General features: G+C 35.8%; 1 protein-coding gene across 1 annotated transcript; it reads right to left on the bottom strand.

The window, feature by feature from the left end:
* Positions 1 to 8,602: 8,602 nt before the first annotated feature.
* rbp4 (retinol binding protein 4, plasma) lies at positions 8,603 to 12,119 on the bottom strand. Its single transcript, XM_022669332.2, has 6 exons — positions 12,011 to 12,119; positions 11,694 to 11,810; positions 11,483 to 11,619; positions 11,163 to 11,269; positions 9,547 to 9,759; positions 8,603 to 9,314 (listed from the first exon to the last, which is right to left on the bottom strand). The coding sequence occupies exons 2-6, from the start codon at positions 11,793 to 11,795 to the stop codon at positions 9,301 to 9,303; spliced, it is 573 nt and encodes a 190-aa protein (XP_022525053.2). The 5' UTR covers positions 11,796 to 11,810; positions 12,011 to 12,119; the 3' UTR covers positions 8,603 to 9,300.
* Between the last annotated feature and the right edge of the window lie 6,356 nt (positions 12,120 to 18,475).

The raw sequence follows: 18,475 nt of genomic DNA, 5'->3' as shown, positions 1-18,475 counted from the left end.
AAGAATAACTTGACATTACATGTCATATCAGAACATTCACTCCTTTGTGCCTCTTCTCAACATTAATAACAGGTGAAAGACTTTTGATCATTTCTAAATGTGACAGAATGTCTCCAATTGTGTTAGACCTTCTTACACATCACCATCCTATGCTCTAGTAGGCACCATTGTGCTAGTTGGTGCTTGATGAAGCGCCATTTAATTCAGAACTAGATTTATAATAACTTCGTAATTACATGTCATATCAGAACATTCACTCCTTTGTGTTAATTTAAACTTGTTTGGTCAAAAATTTCAGCTTGTTCTGCAAAGGTTCAAAGGTCAATCTGAATACCACTTTGTGAACATTCTGGTTGAAGCCACCTGATCAATACCAATAACATGTAGACACCTTTTGACTAGTTCTAACTCACTTAATGAATATCCTACAAAGTTCACTAGATTTACATGTGAATTTAAGCACTGATCAGGTTGAAAGGCCTCTGCTCAACATTAATAACAGGTGAAAAACTTGATAATTTCTAAATGTGACAGGGCATCTCCAATCATATTAGACCTTCTTACACATCACCATTCAATGCTCCAGTAGGCACCATTGTGCAAGTTGGTGCTTGAACCCGATGATTGCCGCTTGCGGCTATATTTATTATTATTATTTAGGGTTCAAGCACCAAAGGTGCGTAGAACCCTATTGTTTTTGCTAAGATTTTTCTTATTATTATTATTATTATTATTCTTTTTCTCCTGAAAAAACAGTTGTGCAGCCTAAACCGTAAGTCATAGAGAAATGAAACTTGGTAGGTAGATGTAGGATCAGTGCATCTCGGTGGACAACAAAAATGGCACCGATTGGTCAAGTGGTGGCGCTATAAACAAGGAAATTCATTTTTCACAATTTTCTCAATAACTCAAAAACCATAAGACCTACATTCAAAATTCTTTTTTTGATGGATTCCTTGGGTCAATACCAACAACTTTCCAATTTGGACCATGCACTTCCGTCTATATAGATTTTTTGCTAATTTGCATAATATGCAAAACCTACTTTTGCAAACTAGTCCTAGGAATTTTGACCAATCCTGGCATGTTTGGTATCAAAACACTCGTGAGAGCATGCGCTTCAATATTCATTAAGAAAAAGTTGAAATATGTAAACAATATGGCCGCCATATGCAAATTAGTCCTTCCGGATATATGCCCCATTCACTTCAAGAGGTAAATTTGGAGCACTGTTTCTCAGCAACCGTGCAACCTAGCAAGTTGAAACTTTGCATGCAGAATCTATCATACAGCCTCTAAAGGATGTTCAAAGGGCAACTTAATCAATCAACATGGCTGAACACCATCAGCCAATCAGCATTCAGCAGACATTTTGGCAGGCTGAATGTTGCCCAATCTGGATGATATTTGGCAGTTATGTTCAGGTGGAGACACTGTAGTGACCTGCAAAGTGCTGAAACAATCCGCCCACTGGGGGGCGCTGTTCCAAAAAAACAAGTATATGTCAATCATGCTGTACTATTTTGACATCTAATTGTTTTTGCCATATTTAGTACAGTGGCTCTGACAAATTTCTCAATACAACTATGTTTAAAAAGTGCTTTGTTCATTCATAATTGCTAATTGTTTGAAAATAGCTATATTGAAACTACTCTCTGGATATTTGGCCTATCACCTCCATTTCAGTCTTGCTGCACACTGTAGAGTCTCTAGGTAAATGTTCATTAAAAACATTTGTGAAAATTTCACATACAATACTCTCCAGGCATCAAGCAATCTGTGCGTCCTTGGAATTTCTAACCTAAATTGCTGTAACTCTGCAGTATTTGCTGTAATCTCACAATGTTAAAGACCTCTGTACAATATCACTCTGATGAAGCGCCATTTAATACAGAACTAGATTAAGAATAACTTGACATTACATGTCATATCAGAACATTCACTCCTTTGTGCCTCTTCTCAACATTAATAACAGGTGAAAGACTTTTGATCATTTCTAAATGTGACAGAATGTCTCCAATTGTGTTAGACCTTCTTACACATCACCATCCTATGCTCTAGTAGGCACCATTGTGCTAGTTGGTGCTTGATGAAGCGCCATTTAATTCAGAACTAGATTTATAATAACTTCGTAATTACATGTCATATCAGAACATTCACTCCTTTGTGTTAATTCAAACTTGTTTGGTCAAACATTTCAGCTTGTTCTGCAAAGGTTCAAAGGTCAATCTGAATACCACTTTGTGAACATTCTGGTTGAAGCCACCTGATCAATACCAATAACATGTAGACACCTTTTGACTAGTTCTAACTCACTTAATGAATATCCTACAAAGTTCACTAGATTTACATGTGAATTTAAGCACTGATCAGGTTGAAAGGCCTCTGCTCAACACTAATAACAGGTGAAAAACTTGATAATTTCTAAATGTGACAGGGCATCTCCAATCATATTAGACCTTCTTACACATCACCATTCAATGCTCCAGTAGGCACCATTGTGCAAGTTGGTGCTTGAACCCGATGATTGCCGCTTGCGGCTATATTTATTATTATTATTATTATTCTTTTTCTCCTGAAAAAACAGTTGTGCAGCCTAAACCGTAAGTCATAGAGAAATGAAACTTGGTAGGTAGATGTAGGATCAGTGCATCTCGGTGGACAACAAAAATGGCACCGATTGGTCAAGTGGTGGCGCTATAAACAAGGAAATTCATTTTTCACAATTTTCTCAATAACTCAAAAACCATAAGACCTACATTCAAAATTCTTTTTTGATGGATTCCTTGGGTCAATACCAACAACTTTCCAATTTGGACCATGCACTTCCGTCTATATAGATTTTTAGCTAATTTGCATAATATGCAAAACCTACTTTTGCAAACTAGTCCTAGGAATGTTGACCAATCCTGGCATGTTTGGTATCAAAACACTCGTGAGAGCATGCGCTTCAATATCCATTAAGAAAAAGTTGAAATATGTAAACAATATGGCCGCCATATGCAAATTAGTCCTTCCGGATATATGCCCCATTCACTTCAAGAGGTAAATTTGGAGCACTGTTTCTCAGCAACCGTGCAACCTAGCAAGTTGAAACTTTGCATGCAGAATCTATCATACAGCCTCTAAAGGATGTTCAAAGGGCAACTTAATCAATCAACATGGCTGAACACCATCAGCCAATCAGCATTCAGCAGACATTTTGGCATGCTGAATGTTGCCCAATCTGGATGATATTTGGCAGTTATGTTCAGGTGGAGACACTGTAGTGACCTGCAAAGTGCTGAAACAATCCGCCCACTGGGGGGCGCTGTTCCAAAAAAACGAGTATATGTCAATCATGCTGTACTATTTTGACATCTAATTGTTTTTGCCATATTTAGTACAGTGGCTCTGACAAATTTCTCAATACAACTATGTTTAAAAAGTGCTTTGTTCATTCATAATTGCTAATTGTTTGAAAATAGCTATATTGAAACTACTCTCTGGATATTTGGCCTATCACCTCCATTTCAGTCTTGCTGCACACTGTAGAGTCTCTAGGTAAATGTTCATTAAAAACATTTGTGAAAATTTCACATACAATACTCTCCAGGCATCAAGCAATCTGTGCGTCCTTGGAATTTCTAACCTAAATTGCTGTAACTCTGCAGTATTTGCTGTAATCTCACAATGTTAAAGACCTCTGTACAATATCACTCTGATGAAGCGCCATTTAATACAGAACTAGATTAAGAATAACTTGACATTACATGTCATATCAGAACATTCACTCCTTTGTGCCTCTTCTCAACATTAATAACAGGTGAAAGACTTTTGATCATTTCTAAATGTGACAGAATGTCTCCAATTGTGTTAGACCTTCTTACACATCACCATCCTATGCTCTAGTAGGCACCATTGTGCTAGTTGGTGCTTGATGAAGCGCCATTTAATTCAGAACTAGATTTATAATAACTTCGTAATTACATGTCATATCAGAACATTCACTCCTTTGTGTTAATTCAAACTTGTTTGGTCAAACATTTCAGCTTGTTCTGCAAAGGTTCAAAGGTCAATCTGAATACCACTTTGTGAACATTCTGGTTGAAGCCACCTGATCAATACCAATAACATGTAGACACCTTTTGACTAGTTCTAACTCACTTAATGAATATCCTACAAAGTTCACTAGATTTACATGTGAATTTAAGCACTGATCAGGTTGAAAGGCCTCTGCTCAACACTAATAACAGGTGAAAAACTTGATAATTTCTAAATGTGACAGGGCATCTCCAATCATATTAGACCTTCTTACACATCACCATTCAATGCTCCAGTAGGCACCATTGTGCAAGTTGGTGCTTGAACCCGATGATTGCCGCTTGCGGCTATATTTATTATTATTATTATTATTCTTTTTCTCCTGAAAAAACAGTTGTGCAGCCTAAACCGTAAGTCATAGAGAAATGAAACTTGGTAGGTAGATGTAGGATCAGTGCATCTCGGTGGACAACAAAAATGGCACCGATTGGTCAAGTGGTGGCGCTATAAACAAGGAAATTCATTTTTCACAATTTTCTCAATAACTCAAAAACCATAAGACCTACATTCAAAATTCTTTTTTGATGGATTCCTTGGGTCAATACCAACAACTTTCCAATTTGGACCATGCACTTCCGTCTATATAGATTTTTAGCTAATTTGCATAATATGCAAAACCTACTTTTGCAAACTAGTCCTAGGAATGTTGACCAATCCTGGCATGTTTGGTATCAAAACACTCGTGAGAGCATGCGCTTCAATATCCATTAAGAAAAAGTTGAAATATGTAAACAATATGGCCGCCATATGCAAATTAGTCCTTCCGGATATATGCCCCATTCACTTCAAGAGGTAAATTTGGAGCACTGTTTCTCAGCAACCGTGCAACCTAGCAAGTTGAAACTTTGCATGCAGAATCTATCATACAGCCTCTAAAGGATGTTCAAAGGGCAACTTAATCAATCAACATGGCTGAACACCATCAGCCAATCAGCATTCAGCAGACATTTTGGCATGCTGAATGTTGCCCAATCTGGATGATATTTGGCAGTTATGTTCAGGTGGAGACACTGTAGTGACCTGCAAAGTGCTGAAACAATCCGCCCACTGGGGGGCGCTGTTCCAAAAAAACGAGTATATGTCAATCATGCTGTACTATTTTGACATCTAATTGTTTTTGCCATATTTAGTACAGTGGCTCTGACAAATTTCTCAATACAACTATGTTTAAAAAGTGCTTTGTTCATTCATAATTGCTAATTGTTTGAAAATAGCTATATTGAAACTACTCTCTGGATATTTGGCCTATCACCTCCATTTCAGTCTTGCTGCACACTGTAGAGTCTCTAGGTAAATGTTCATTAAAAACATTTGTGAAAATTTCACATACAATACTCTCCAGGCATCAAGCAATCTGTGCGTCCTTGGAATTTCTAACCTAAATTGCTGTAACTCTGCAGTATTTGCTGTAATCTCACAATGTTAAAGACCTCTGTACAATATCACTCTGATGAAGCGCCATTTAATACAGAACAAGATTAAGAATAACTTGACATTACATGTCATATCAGAACATTCACTCCTTTGTGCCTCTTCTCAACATTAATAACAGGTGAAAGACTTTTGATCATTTTAAATGTGACAGAATGTCTCCAATTGTGTTAGACCTTCTTACACATCACCATCCTATGCTCTAGTAGGCACCATTGTGCTAGTTGGTGCTTGATGAAGCGCCATTTAATTCAGAACTAGATTTATAATAACTTCGTAATTACATGTCATATCAGCACATTCACTCCTTTGTGTTAATTTAAACTTGTTTGGTCAAACATTTCAGCTTGTTCTGCAAAGGTTCAAAGGTCAATCTGAATACCACTTTGTGAACATTCTGGTTGAAGCCACCTGATCAATACCAATAACATGTAGACACCTTTTGACTAGTTCTAACTCACTTAATGAATATCCTACAAAGTTCACTAGATTTACATGTGAATTTAAGCACTGATCAGGTTGAAAGGCCTCTGCTCAACATTAATAACAGGTGAAAAACTTGATAATTTCTAAATGTGACAGGGCATCTCCAATCATATTAGACCTTCTTACACATCACCATTCAATGCTCCAGTAGGCACCATTGTGCAAGTTGGTGCTTGAACCCGATGATTGCCGCTTGCGGCTATATTTATTATTATTATTATTATTATTATTATTATTATTCTTTTTCTCCTGAAAAAACAGTTGTGCAGCCTAAACCGTAAGTCATAGAGAAATGAAACTTGGTAGGTAGATGTAGGATCAGTGCATCTCGGTGGACAACAAAAATGGCACCGATTGGTCAAGTGGTGGCGCTATAAACAAGGAAATTCATTTTTCACAATTTTCTCAATAACTCAAAAACCATAAGACCTACATTCAAAATTCTTTTTTTGATGGATTCCTTGGGTCAATACCAACAACTTTCCAATTTGGACCATGCACTTCCGTCTATATAGATTTTTAGCTAATTTGCATAATATGCAAAACCTACTTTTGCAAACTAGTCCTAGGAATGTTGACCAATCCTGGCATGTTTGGTATCAAAACACTCGTGAGAGCATGCGCTTCAATATCCATTAAGAAAAAGTTGAAATATGTAAACAATATGGCCGCCATATGCAAATTAGTCCTTCCGGATATATGCCCCATTCACTTCAAGAGGTAAATTTGGAGCACTGTTTCTCAGCAACCGTGCAACCTAGCAAGTTGAAACTTTGCATGCAGAATCTATCATACAGCCTCTAAAGGATGTTCAAAGGGCAACTTAATCAATCAACATGGCTGAACACCATCAGCCAATCAGCATTCAGCAGACATTTTGGCAGGCTGAATGTTGCCCAATCTGGATGATATTTGGCAGTTATGTTCAGGTGGAGACACTGTAGTGACCTGCAAAGTGCTGAAACAATCCGCCCACTGGGGGGCGCTGTTCCAAAAAAACGAGTATATGTCAATCATGCTGTACTATTTTGACATCTAATTGTTTTTGCCATATTTAGTACAGTGGCTCTGACAAATTTCTCAATACAACTATGTTTAAAAAGTGCTTTGTTCATTCATAATTGCTAATTGTTTGAAAATAGCTATATTGAAACTACTCTCTGGATATTTGGCCTATCACCTCCATTTCAGTCTTGCTGCACACTGTAGAGTCTCTAGGTAAATGTTCATTAAAAACATTTGTGAAAATTTCACATACAATACTCTCCAGGCATCAAGCAATCTGTGCGTCCTTGGAATTTCTAACCTAAATTGCTGTAACTCTGCAGTATTTGCTGTAATCTCACAATGTTAAAGACCTCTGTACAATATCACTCTGATGAAGCGCCATTTAATTCAGAACTAGATTAAGAATAACTTACATTACATGTCATATCAGAACATTCACTCCTTTGTGCCTCTTCTCAACATGAATAACAGGTGAAAGACTTTTGATCATTTCTAAATGTGACAGAATGTCTTCAATTGTGTTAGACCTTCTTACACATCACCATCCTATGCTCTAGTAGGCACCATTGTGCTAGTTGGTGCTTGATGAAGCGCCATTTAATTCAGAACTAGATTTATAATAACTTCGTAATTACATGTCATATCAGAACATTCACTCCTTTGTGTTAATTTAAACTTGTTTGGTCAAACATTTCAGCTTGTTCTGCAAAGGTTCAAAGGTCAATCTGAATACCACTTTGTGAACATTCTGGTTGAAGCTACCTGATCAATACCAATAACATGTAGACACCTTTTGACTAGTTCTAACTCACTTAATGAATATCCTACAAAGTTCACTAGATTTACATGTGAATTTAAGCACTGATCAGGTTGAAAGGCCTCTGCTCAACATTAATAACAGGTGAAAAACTTGATAATTTCTAAATGTGACAGGGCATCTCCAATCATATTAGACCTTCTTACACATCACCATTCAATGCTCCAGTAGGCACCATTGTGCAAGTTGGTGCTTGAACCCGATGATTGCCGCTTGCGGCTATATATATATTTTTTTTCTGCTGGTGTATGAACAGGCACCTGAGACACTGTTAATCTCCCATTTTCTCGCATGCATGTGTGTGTACAGTGGGTTTGGGGTGTGAATGGAGGTGACTCCAGGCTGGAAGCAGATGAGTTTCTTCAGTTTTTATGACTGTGTTCTGGCATTCAGTTCTGGCATGCTCCCCACAGGAATGAAAGGAATGCAAAAACTGAAAAAAACTCTGCTAGAGTTCCAGTCACTGTAACATGATGGTGGTGAATGAAACTGCTCAGTACTGAATGGCAGATTAGCCATAATGGATAATGGCCAACATAATATTATGTTAGAACAACTCAAATACATTATTTCAGAATAACTCATAGTGACTTTATACTTTATTATAATCTTTTGAGTTACCCAAAAATACCATTTCTTTTTTTCTTTTTCTTTTTTTTTCTTTTTATTGAGCTGCCCTTGCCCTTTATCACACTCCTGATACACTCTGAAGGTCATGAGTGCTTTTGGCCTGATCTAGAATATAATTTACATTACAAACCAGTCATCAATCATCAGTTTCATAAAGATCACTTTTATTTCAAAGTCATAGAAGCTACAATACAATACAATCATTCTACTTTGATGTTTCATCATGCAATACACATTACACTTTTTTGGTACCACTTTAAAATAAGGCTAATTTATAAAGGATTTATAAATAGTTTATAATGGTCATAGTTTATTTATAGTTATTAATTAGATTGTACATATTTTTAAAATATTAATAAGCAGTTATAACACATGAACAGTTTTTATTCTCTTTTATACTGCTTAATCCTCAGATCTTTCTGGGTGCTGATCTTACTTTGTCTTTTCCATCAGTCAGCATCTCTAACACATCTCTAAATAACTTTATTCATTTAACTCTACAGATGAATTATTTATCCAGTCATCGTAATGTGATGTATACGGACATATTTAATTGACTAAACTGACTTTCTAAGACAAGTAAAATAAGAATCCAGAAAGATCTGAGGGTTTCAAATAAATTTATAAATCCCTATTTGGCAACCTGAGGCCTCAGACTCCTTTATTAACTATTTATAAACCCTTTATAAATGAGCTTTATGTAAAGACGGTCATGTTTTTCAGCCACACTCAACACATTCAGTCCTAGGTAGATGTGCTAGTGGATTACTTTAAGATGAATATATATACACAGAAGTAAAAAATATGAAAGTTTACATTCTTGCTAGTCTCTGAGCAGGGTTGTTTCAGATACAGAAACCTGGAAAAAAAAAACAGACACAAATGGTTAGAGTTATCCAATTCATATACATTAAAGTCAATACAATTATATGTCATAATAATATACATATACAATGTGAAAAGCACTATTTAATGGTTTAGAATTATTATTTTACTGCTACAGTTTGTATTTAATCGAGCTACACTATAGCAAAGTTGTAAAACACATGACAAAGAGAGTGACATAGAGAGAAAAACAGAATAATCTGTACCGTTGTGATTAACCCTCCTGTATTTGCCCAGGAAGCAGAGTTCCTGTTTCTTCTGGGTCACGATCTGCTGGTCCTCGGGCCTCAGACCAGTGGGATGACGGGAGAAAACAAAGGAGTAGCCGTCCAGGCAGGTGCCATCAGTGTCCAGCTCCCTGCAGGAATAGTGTATGGCGTAGTTGTCGTAGTCTGTGTCAACGACCCAGTGGTCATCATCTGGAGAAAAGGTCAAAAAACAAAAGAGATTAATAATACTGGAACATTCTTACTATGACATTTTGGTACCACTTTAAAACAAGACTCCTTTATAAAGGGTTTATAAATAGTTTATAAAGGAGTATATTAATGTTTTTAAATACTTTAAATTTCTTAATAAGCATGTACAACACATTCATTTTGAAGGGCAACAGTGGCCTATTATTTGCCTGTCAATTAGTGATTCCACATTCCACATTTATACTGTTAAACCTCAGATTTTTCTGGATACTTATCTGTTATCTACTGTCTTTTCTATCAGTCAGCATTAACATATCTAATGAAATAATATATAAAATTAGTTTTTTACTTCTTATGTATTCTTCTAGTATAGCCACTTTAAAAAAATCTAAGTATTTAAATGAATAAAGTTATTAACAGATATGTTAATGCTGACTGATGGAAAAGACACAGTAGGTTTAACAGAATACTGTAAATAAAGTGTGGCATCACTGTTTGGAAAATAACAGCTCACTGTTGCCATTTAAGTATTTACAGCTAAATAATAACCATTAAACGTTTATTCATAAACAGTTTATAAACTCTTTATAAAGGAGATTTATAAAGTGGAACCACTGTTAATGACAACGCATATATCCGGTTTACACCTGGTGACTTCATGCGATTTCAGATTCGGATTGTATTCTAATGAGATTTACACAGTTATGTGTCTCAGGCCACCTCCTGAAGTGATTTGTGTAATCACTTATTATAGTTGCGTGTGTTTTGGCTGTGTTCACACTTGAGGTTTAATGTGGATTGGTTTTATCCATAAATAATATGTTTATAAAAAGTAAAATATAAAGATTTTTAGGGCCAAATGACACAATAGTCTAATAATCTATAAATTATTCATTTATAATCCTAAAACTGTAGATGCATGAAGTGACCAGGGGTAACCAGGGGCATAAAGAATCTAAAATACCCCCTTAAGTGCCTCAAAGGTTGTGAAAAACTCTTTCTCCACAAGATACGAATATTTACGCATGTTGATTTGCACAGGACTAATATAATCTGAGGTTATATTTTATGACTCATTTTACAGACAGTAAAATCTTCTGGAATCAATCCATAAAAACAGACTGACATGAAGTGCATGACAGGACTAAATATACTGTATCACTGATATACTCTGTAGAACTTGTAAAATTTGTAATCCTGATCACTAACACTGCTTTAGGCATTACTTATCACAGAAGACTATACAGGTGTAGTATAGTATTATTGTATATAATTATTGGAAACTCTTGATAGAACATCATGCTATTGTTTCTCAAACACATGCATGCATTGATTTGTCTTTTCCTTAAACATATTAAACCAATATTTAGCAGTTTAAATTGTTGTACACTAGTTTATCTTACATCCAGTCTGGAGATAAGCAGCTGCACCCCAGTATCTGAGCTTGAACTTGGCAGGGTCGGGAGTCTCCTCTAAGGATCCGAACATGTTGGCACAGGTCTCCCAGTTGCTAAAGAATAAAAATAAATAAATAAGAAAGAATAGTTATCATTGTGATAAAATCTAAAGGGCTCCAATGATTAATACTAAATCTATTCAGCAAAATTGTGTGGTTATTGGTGTTAAATCAACACTATTAGTAATTGTTTTAATAGTGTTGATTTAACACTGGCAAATTCACTCTGTAGAAACAATGACTGAACAGAACCATTCTTGGACTTACTTGAGGATGACGACTCTGCCAACAGCGGTGGCTGTCATTTTGCCATCCTCCTCCACTTGGTAGCTGGCGACAACATTATCCAGCAGGAAAAGTCCCACTGGGTCTTTTTTGGCTACAGCATACCATGTTCCTTGGAACTGCAAGAGAAATTAATGAATGTTCATATTCAGAAAGCCATGCACGGTGGATTAAATTGAGGAACATTACTCACCCTGTATTTATCAAAGTTCTCTTTTACTGGGATGCTGCTGACCACACATTCTTGTGCCCAGCCTGTTGCCAGGATGCACATCAACCCCACGAACCGTAACATGTTGTCTTTTTCTGTCTGCAAAAACACAACCAGCGTTTAGAACTGGAAAAAAACTTTTTTTTTTAAAAAAAGCAACAAAACAGGATAATCTTCTAGAAAGATCTAGACCTAAAACGATGACATGCAATAGTAAGTGAGTTTGTGTTTTTCCAGATTCCGAAGATTCCAGATGTTTTCTTAAAAGTTACAAAATCCCTTTTTTTTTTAAATCATACCTCTGTGAGCCGTGCCAGATGAGAACGAGTGCAGCCCTCTGACTTGTTTGTTACAGATGGAGCTTATATACTGCTTCTGCCTGCTTCCAACAATTTCGCAATCCCACTTTCCAAACCGTTTCCCCCAGTCTTTTTTCATTGGGCTGTGTTTTTTTTTTTTTTTTTACATAACAGCAGGAGTCTCATGTGTCCAACAAAACTCTCTGCCCCGGTACCTCCTCAAAATTCTGTTGCACAACCAGCTTTCAAAAGAACCTTAAAAGAAGGGTTATGTAAACGTCTGCTAAAAACTCCATATAGGATGCATTTGGCCCAGTTATTTTTTTCTGACCCTACATGTGCCTATACATGTGCTCTGGGCATTCTTCTCAACATGTATAAGCCTGTCTACTGAGTACAGACTCTACAGTTTTAAAGACACAAAAAAAATACACTAAACTGTGACAAAAAAAAAAACGATATGCGATATCTTGTTTTAACTAGACTTAAAGTCTTACACTAGCATGTTTTCATATTACATCCATAGCCAGTGCAGGGTTTTGTTTTGTGTTTTGTGAATTGGTTGCAGATTGATTATAATTTTTTTCAGCTGTTTTTACTCCTATGCAACATAAATATTACTTTATAACATACTGTGTTGGACACTGGTTTTAACGTCCAGAAGCTGTTAGTAACTGCATTGTAAATTGAATTTACTTTATTTCAGTAATTCAGTTCAAAACTCATATATTATATAGATGTTTTACACACAGAGTGATCTATTTTAAGCGTTCATTTCTTTTATTGTTGATGATTATGGCTTACAGCCAATGAAAACCCAGAAAATAAAAATAATATATAAGACTGAATTTGGACTTATATGTATAAAACACAGTGGATCAACACCAGCAGATGACATGTCTCTCCAAACCATCACTGATCATCAGTACATTTTACATTTCATTTGTAAATCAAGGGAACAGAGTCTGGAGGAAGAGTGGAGAGACACACAGTCCAAACTGCTTGAGGTCTAGTTTGAAGTTTCCACCAATCAGTGATGGTTTGGAGAGAAATGTCATCTGCTTTTGTTGATCAAGTCATCATTTTATTATCAAGTCTAAAGTCAGTGCAGTTTAAGTTTTCCCACAAAATCTTACAGCACTTCATGCTTCCCTCTGCTACTGACAACTTTTATGGAGGTGCGGATTTCATTTTCCAGCAGGACTTGGCACACTGCCCACACTGCCAAAAGTACCGATTGGTCTTATATAAAATTGTATATATCTGAGACACTGACTTTTGAGTTTTCATTGTCTGAAATCCATAATCATCAACAATGAAAGAAATAAGCACTTAAAATAGATCATCTATATAATATATGTTTCACATTTTGAACTGACTAAATGAAATAAAGTAACTTTTTAATGACATACTAATTTTTTTTTATGCACCAGTATGTGTGAGTGCAGAGGGCACAGGTGGGAGGGGCAGTGGGGCACGCTTCTTCCTATCCCACGGTGCATTTTTGAACTAGAACTGCAGTTTATAACTGTAAATGCTGTTCAAAACTTATTTACAGTGTTTATTGTTATGGCATATAGTTGCTCTTAAGCTTCATTTTGGTTGTTGTCCAATTTTCTTTTACCTAACATGAAGCTAGTGTGTAGCCATTTCAGTTATCTGTATGGGGTTTCTCACTGTGTGTTGTAGTTGGTTTCACTTACCAAGCACTTGTAAGTGCTGTAAGCATGCAGTAAGCCATTAATAAAGAGCTTCCTTAAAAGAATCATGCTGCTTCATGTGGCTCCTCCTACTGCATGCTTCAATACTGTATATATCAATCTATTTTGACTTGATATATAATTTTTAACGGGTTAATCTTACACAGTACACACACACACACACAGAGAACAGCCATTGATTCATACCTTGGGGTGTGTTCCCAGAATTACAAACCGTTTGGTGGGATTCACTCTTATATAGAACACTGCCATGGCCTCATGTGTCCTGAGGCCGGTCTCCTTGTCAGCTGTGTTATCTCAAAGTAAAGTTCATTGATTTCTCTTCTACCAGTGACCTGAACATCCGTGCCATTACACGTTATGTTGCAACTTGACAAAGCATTAAAATAACTCTTTGCCTACATTCAGAGATATGGCCTTGCCTTGCTCTATGGCACGAGCATGCTGGTAGATAAATTATTTGTTTCCAGACACCAACATTTGCCTGAATGATTTAACTGAAGTATTTAACTGGTGACGCTTTTCAAATACACAAAATCTGTTTGCCATGTACTCAAAGAAGAATAAAGAAAACAATGATGTTACAGCTACAATAATCCTTATTTTCTCTATCATTGAGCTTTTAAAAGGAATGAAAAGGTTAACATTAGGTTGATGTTTACGATAATTGTAGGTTTAAGTTGAGGAGTAGGTTAAGTTTATGTTTAGGTTGATGTTGAGATGTAGGTTGAGGTAAAAACAAATTACACTGGTTCCTTTGTAAGCATAACTTAAAACATCAAGTTATTACGAATAAAGGGGAAGTGGATTTAACTTTTTTATTTTTGTTATACTGTTAGGCCAGATAAGTTAAGGTTACCTAACTTTTTTGAATCAGTGTATTTTTCTGCTTGTCTTTGTTGCATCAGTGCATAACACATGTGCATGAGGGTTAAACTACATTTGTCCAAATATTTACGTGCACTGTAAACCCATACGTTGTTTGACATAAGTCAAAACATAAGTCTGTTTTACATAATATTGGATATTTCTAAACAATATTCAACTATTTTGAGTTAGTTGAACATTTGTGAGCACATATACTGAACTATTCAAACTGAGATCTTTGAGTTGAAACAACTTATAATAACTGAGTTTAGTCTGTTGTCATTAACAGCTTCTTTTCCATTGGCTTCTGGCACAGTCTGTTTGCATACTGGGTGTGTCCAACAGTTTCTGACTTACACTCACCATCAGTGTGTAGTGATTCCCCCTGGGCTACCTTAAAATTAAATCAACTTCCCCTTTAGTTGTAATAACTTGATGTTTTAATTTATGCTAACTCAAGTTTTCATTCTCCATTACTTAAAAAAATTGAGCAAACTGACTGCCTTAAAAAAGTTAGGTAAACTCAACTTATCCGGTGTTACAGTATAACAAAAATAAAGTTAAATCAACTTCCCCTTTATTTGTAATAACTTGATGTTTTAAGTTATGCTAACTTAAGTTTTCATTACCCATTACTTAACTTTTTTAAGGCCACCGGTTTCCTCAATTTTCTTAAGTAAATTCAACTTATCTGAGCTTAAAGTTTGGCATATTGCAGTATATACACCAAATGGTCACTTAGTAACACCACATCCTTGTTTTCTACACTCACTGCTAATTATATCAGTTCCACTGAGTGTATTGGAGCATTTTGTAGTTCTACGCTTTTGGAAAAAAATATCCTCAAGCAATGAACTATGCTATTTATCCCCTGTTTAAGCCATATAGGGCACTGTCAGCCTAACAGAACATTTCTGCTCCATGAAGAAATGTTTTTCTTGCCCAGTGATAAATGATCAGTTTGCTCCACCCCCTCAGCCCTACTCAGTGTTGTTCCATCCAAATGGGAGGGGTCTTAGTATACTGGCTTTCTTCCATTTCAGTGGAATGCTGTGGGCTCTGTGGACAGACATGCTGTACATGTTCTGGCAAAGAGAGAAGTGGAGGAGCCCAGGGCTCTGCAAGCTTTTAGCAGGAGTATTTAGATTTTTCACATATATCTACAGATAACTGCTTCTGCAGAGTTTGCATTGCTTTAATACGAATAATTAAACTGATATATTAACCCTTTGAACTCTAGGCTGTTTTGGTGTGTTTTTTCTTCGTTTTTGTCCGTTCCTCTTTCAGGTCTTATAACACAGTAATTATATCAGACAGACACATGCCCTGATCTCTTTTACTCCAGAAGACATACGGCTGCTCAAAAATATAATCATTTAAAATGTAAAAGGAAGCATAATTGTTATATTTTCTTGGAACTGGAAATGTTTTGGTCAAAATTTTACAAAGTGCCTGTTTTTTTTTTTTTTTTACCTTTTTGTTGAATCTATAGACTTTAAATATATTCACATATAAGATATATTTTTTTTAAATGTTTAGACTAGAGTGTTTATGCGTTAAAAGCATAAGAATATTAATGATAGTTCCCTACATGGAGAAACAGCATCAGGCGGAGTTATTTTTCTTGATAATCACACCTCTAGGATACATGTAGATACTAAAAACCTGACACTCAGAGCAGCCTATGCCTTTCAGTATTTTAATCAGGACACACAAAGAAAACTATATATAAAAAAAGTAAACTTTTTAGTCTAAATAAAAAAAATGTTTAGTGCAAAATAACTACTAGTAAAAATGAGCAAGTAAAATAAAAACTATATAAAGTAGTGCGCACACCATACCTAGCTTTAGTTTGAGTAAAGCAGGTAGTTTCACACTTTTTCTGTGGACACTTTTGAGTCTTTATTTACTGATATTATTTGGTTTGAAACATCTGTCACCAGGAAAAGGACGCACACCAAATGACAAAACACTCTTTTTCCGGGTATTTTATTCCGATAGATCCCACATGGGATTTTTATGAAATATAAAAATGTATATGAAATAAAAGCAAATATGAAATAAAAGCAAAATAAAAAACAATCAGCACTTGCTGAGCAGAAATATTAGTCTCAGTGCACAACAACACTGCACCACCTATCTTTGACTTACTGCAACTGCAGTGTACAGATTTATAGACTTTTATCAGAGCTGATTAAATTGTACTCAAAACAATAAAAATAAAATGAATACACTGTAAAACCCTAGCTTAGAACACAGCACAGTATTTGGTAGTGGCACTAATTACAGAAAATAGATAAATAACATTAATACCACATTAATACCATTAACAGAGCTCTTTTTATATTAGTTTTTAAGCTCACCTCGATTTACTCAGCTTTACTCAACAAGACTTGAGCATTTCATCAAGAGAACTTAGACAAACAGCTTCTGTAACCCAGAAAAATACAAGGCTTGACCACGAGGAGCACACTACCCCACAGAAACAATGCCATCTGCCCGCATCTGGTTGTGATTCATTCAAAATACATGTTTAGAAAGGCAAAATAGGCATCTACTACTGTTATAGGCCAACTAAACCTTATATTGTTCAGTATTTCCTGATTTTTACCTCTTATTTCATTAGGATGGCTCTGGATGGATCCTAAAATGGAGCACCACCATTCACTGCAGCTTGAGCCTCCTTCTCTACCATGCTCTTAGCTCCTCCCTTTCCTCTCTCAGGGTGACAACACTTCTGATTGTGTTTCTTAAAGTTACAGACACACATTTTAAAGGTGTATTCTCAATTCACCACCTGGCTACACATCATATAAATATGTTTAAAGCGCTAAAGGTAAATAATATTGGTTGGGGAATATCTGGCTAATCTGGCATCAGATGAACTGCACCAGAACAGCAGTTTAGCTCAAATAAAAGGAGTATATTTGATAGCTGGTTCAGATCAAGATCGGATCACATTCTCACCACAACCAAACTGCTCCAGAGTTCGCTTGGAACCAGACCACCTCTATTAGCTGGTCTCAGTACGATTGTTTTGGTCCGCACCTGAGTGCAATTACTGTTTTTACACCTGCTCAAGAGTCTGTTTTAACCAGACCAAATAATGTTGATGTTTAAACGCCCTTAAATGCTACTTGGACTCTGGGAGAAGCTACAAAGCTCAGTGTGACTAACTTCAGGTCTAGCATACTTCTCTACTGCAAAAAATCAATTGCGAAAAACTACACAAACAATAGACATATATAAGCTTATAATAAACAAAAAAGTCTTCAAAATTTCTTAAAACAAGCAATCGCAAAGTCTCAAAATGACTGAAGTAATTGTATGGCTTAAATTTGGACAGAATAACTTGACTGATGTTTTTCTGTGCCTATTATGAGTCAAATTACTTAAGGTGAGAATTCTAGTTAAAACTGATTAAGATCATTATTTCTAAAGTAGGAAAATAATCTAGCAAAAATGCTTTTGCAACAATGTTACACTGAAAAAAAATCTTAGCAAGTGAAATGATCTAATTTTGAGACAATAAATCTTATTTTTTTCTGGTAAGAATTTTAATCTTACTAAGGAATATTTATTATCTTATTGTAGAATAATGTTAATCTTAATATAATCTTAATCAATGTAAAACCTGTGATTTTCACAAAAAGTCTATGCAAATATTAGCCTGTGTATTGCTCTTTAGCTCTTTAGGCTGCTGTATTTTGATGCAGTCATCAGAACTGCTCTTGTGCAGGCCCTTTTTTCCCTCTGTAAACTTGTGTGACCAATCTACTCTGCCAAAACCTCTTCAAAGGAGGACATCCTAGTAATCACTTTTACTTAATCCTGGATTTGTTGTGCCAAGTATAAAAGTTGTAAAGCTTTCTGCTGT

The sequence above is a fragment of the Astyanax mexicanus genome, chromosome 15 (assembly GCF_023375975.1).
Source record: "Astyanax mexicanus isolate ESR-SI-001 chromosome 15, AstMex3_surface, whole genome shotgun sequence".
Classification (NCBI taxonomy): domain Eukaryota; kingdom Metazoa; phylum Chordata; class Actinopteri; order Characiformes; family Acestrorhamphidae; genus Astyanax; species Astyanax mexicanus.
This window is presented reverse-complemented; position numbering and strand designations above follow the sequence as displayed.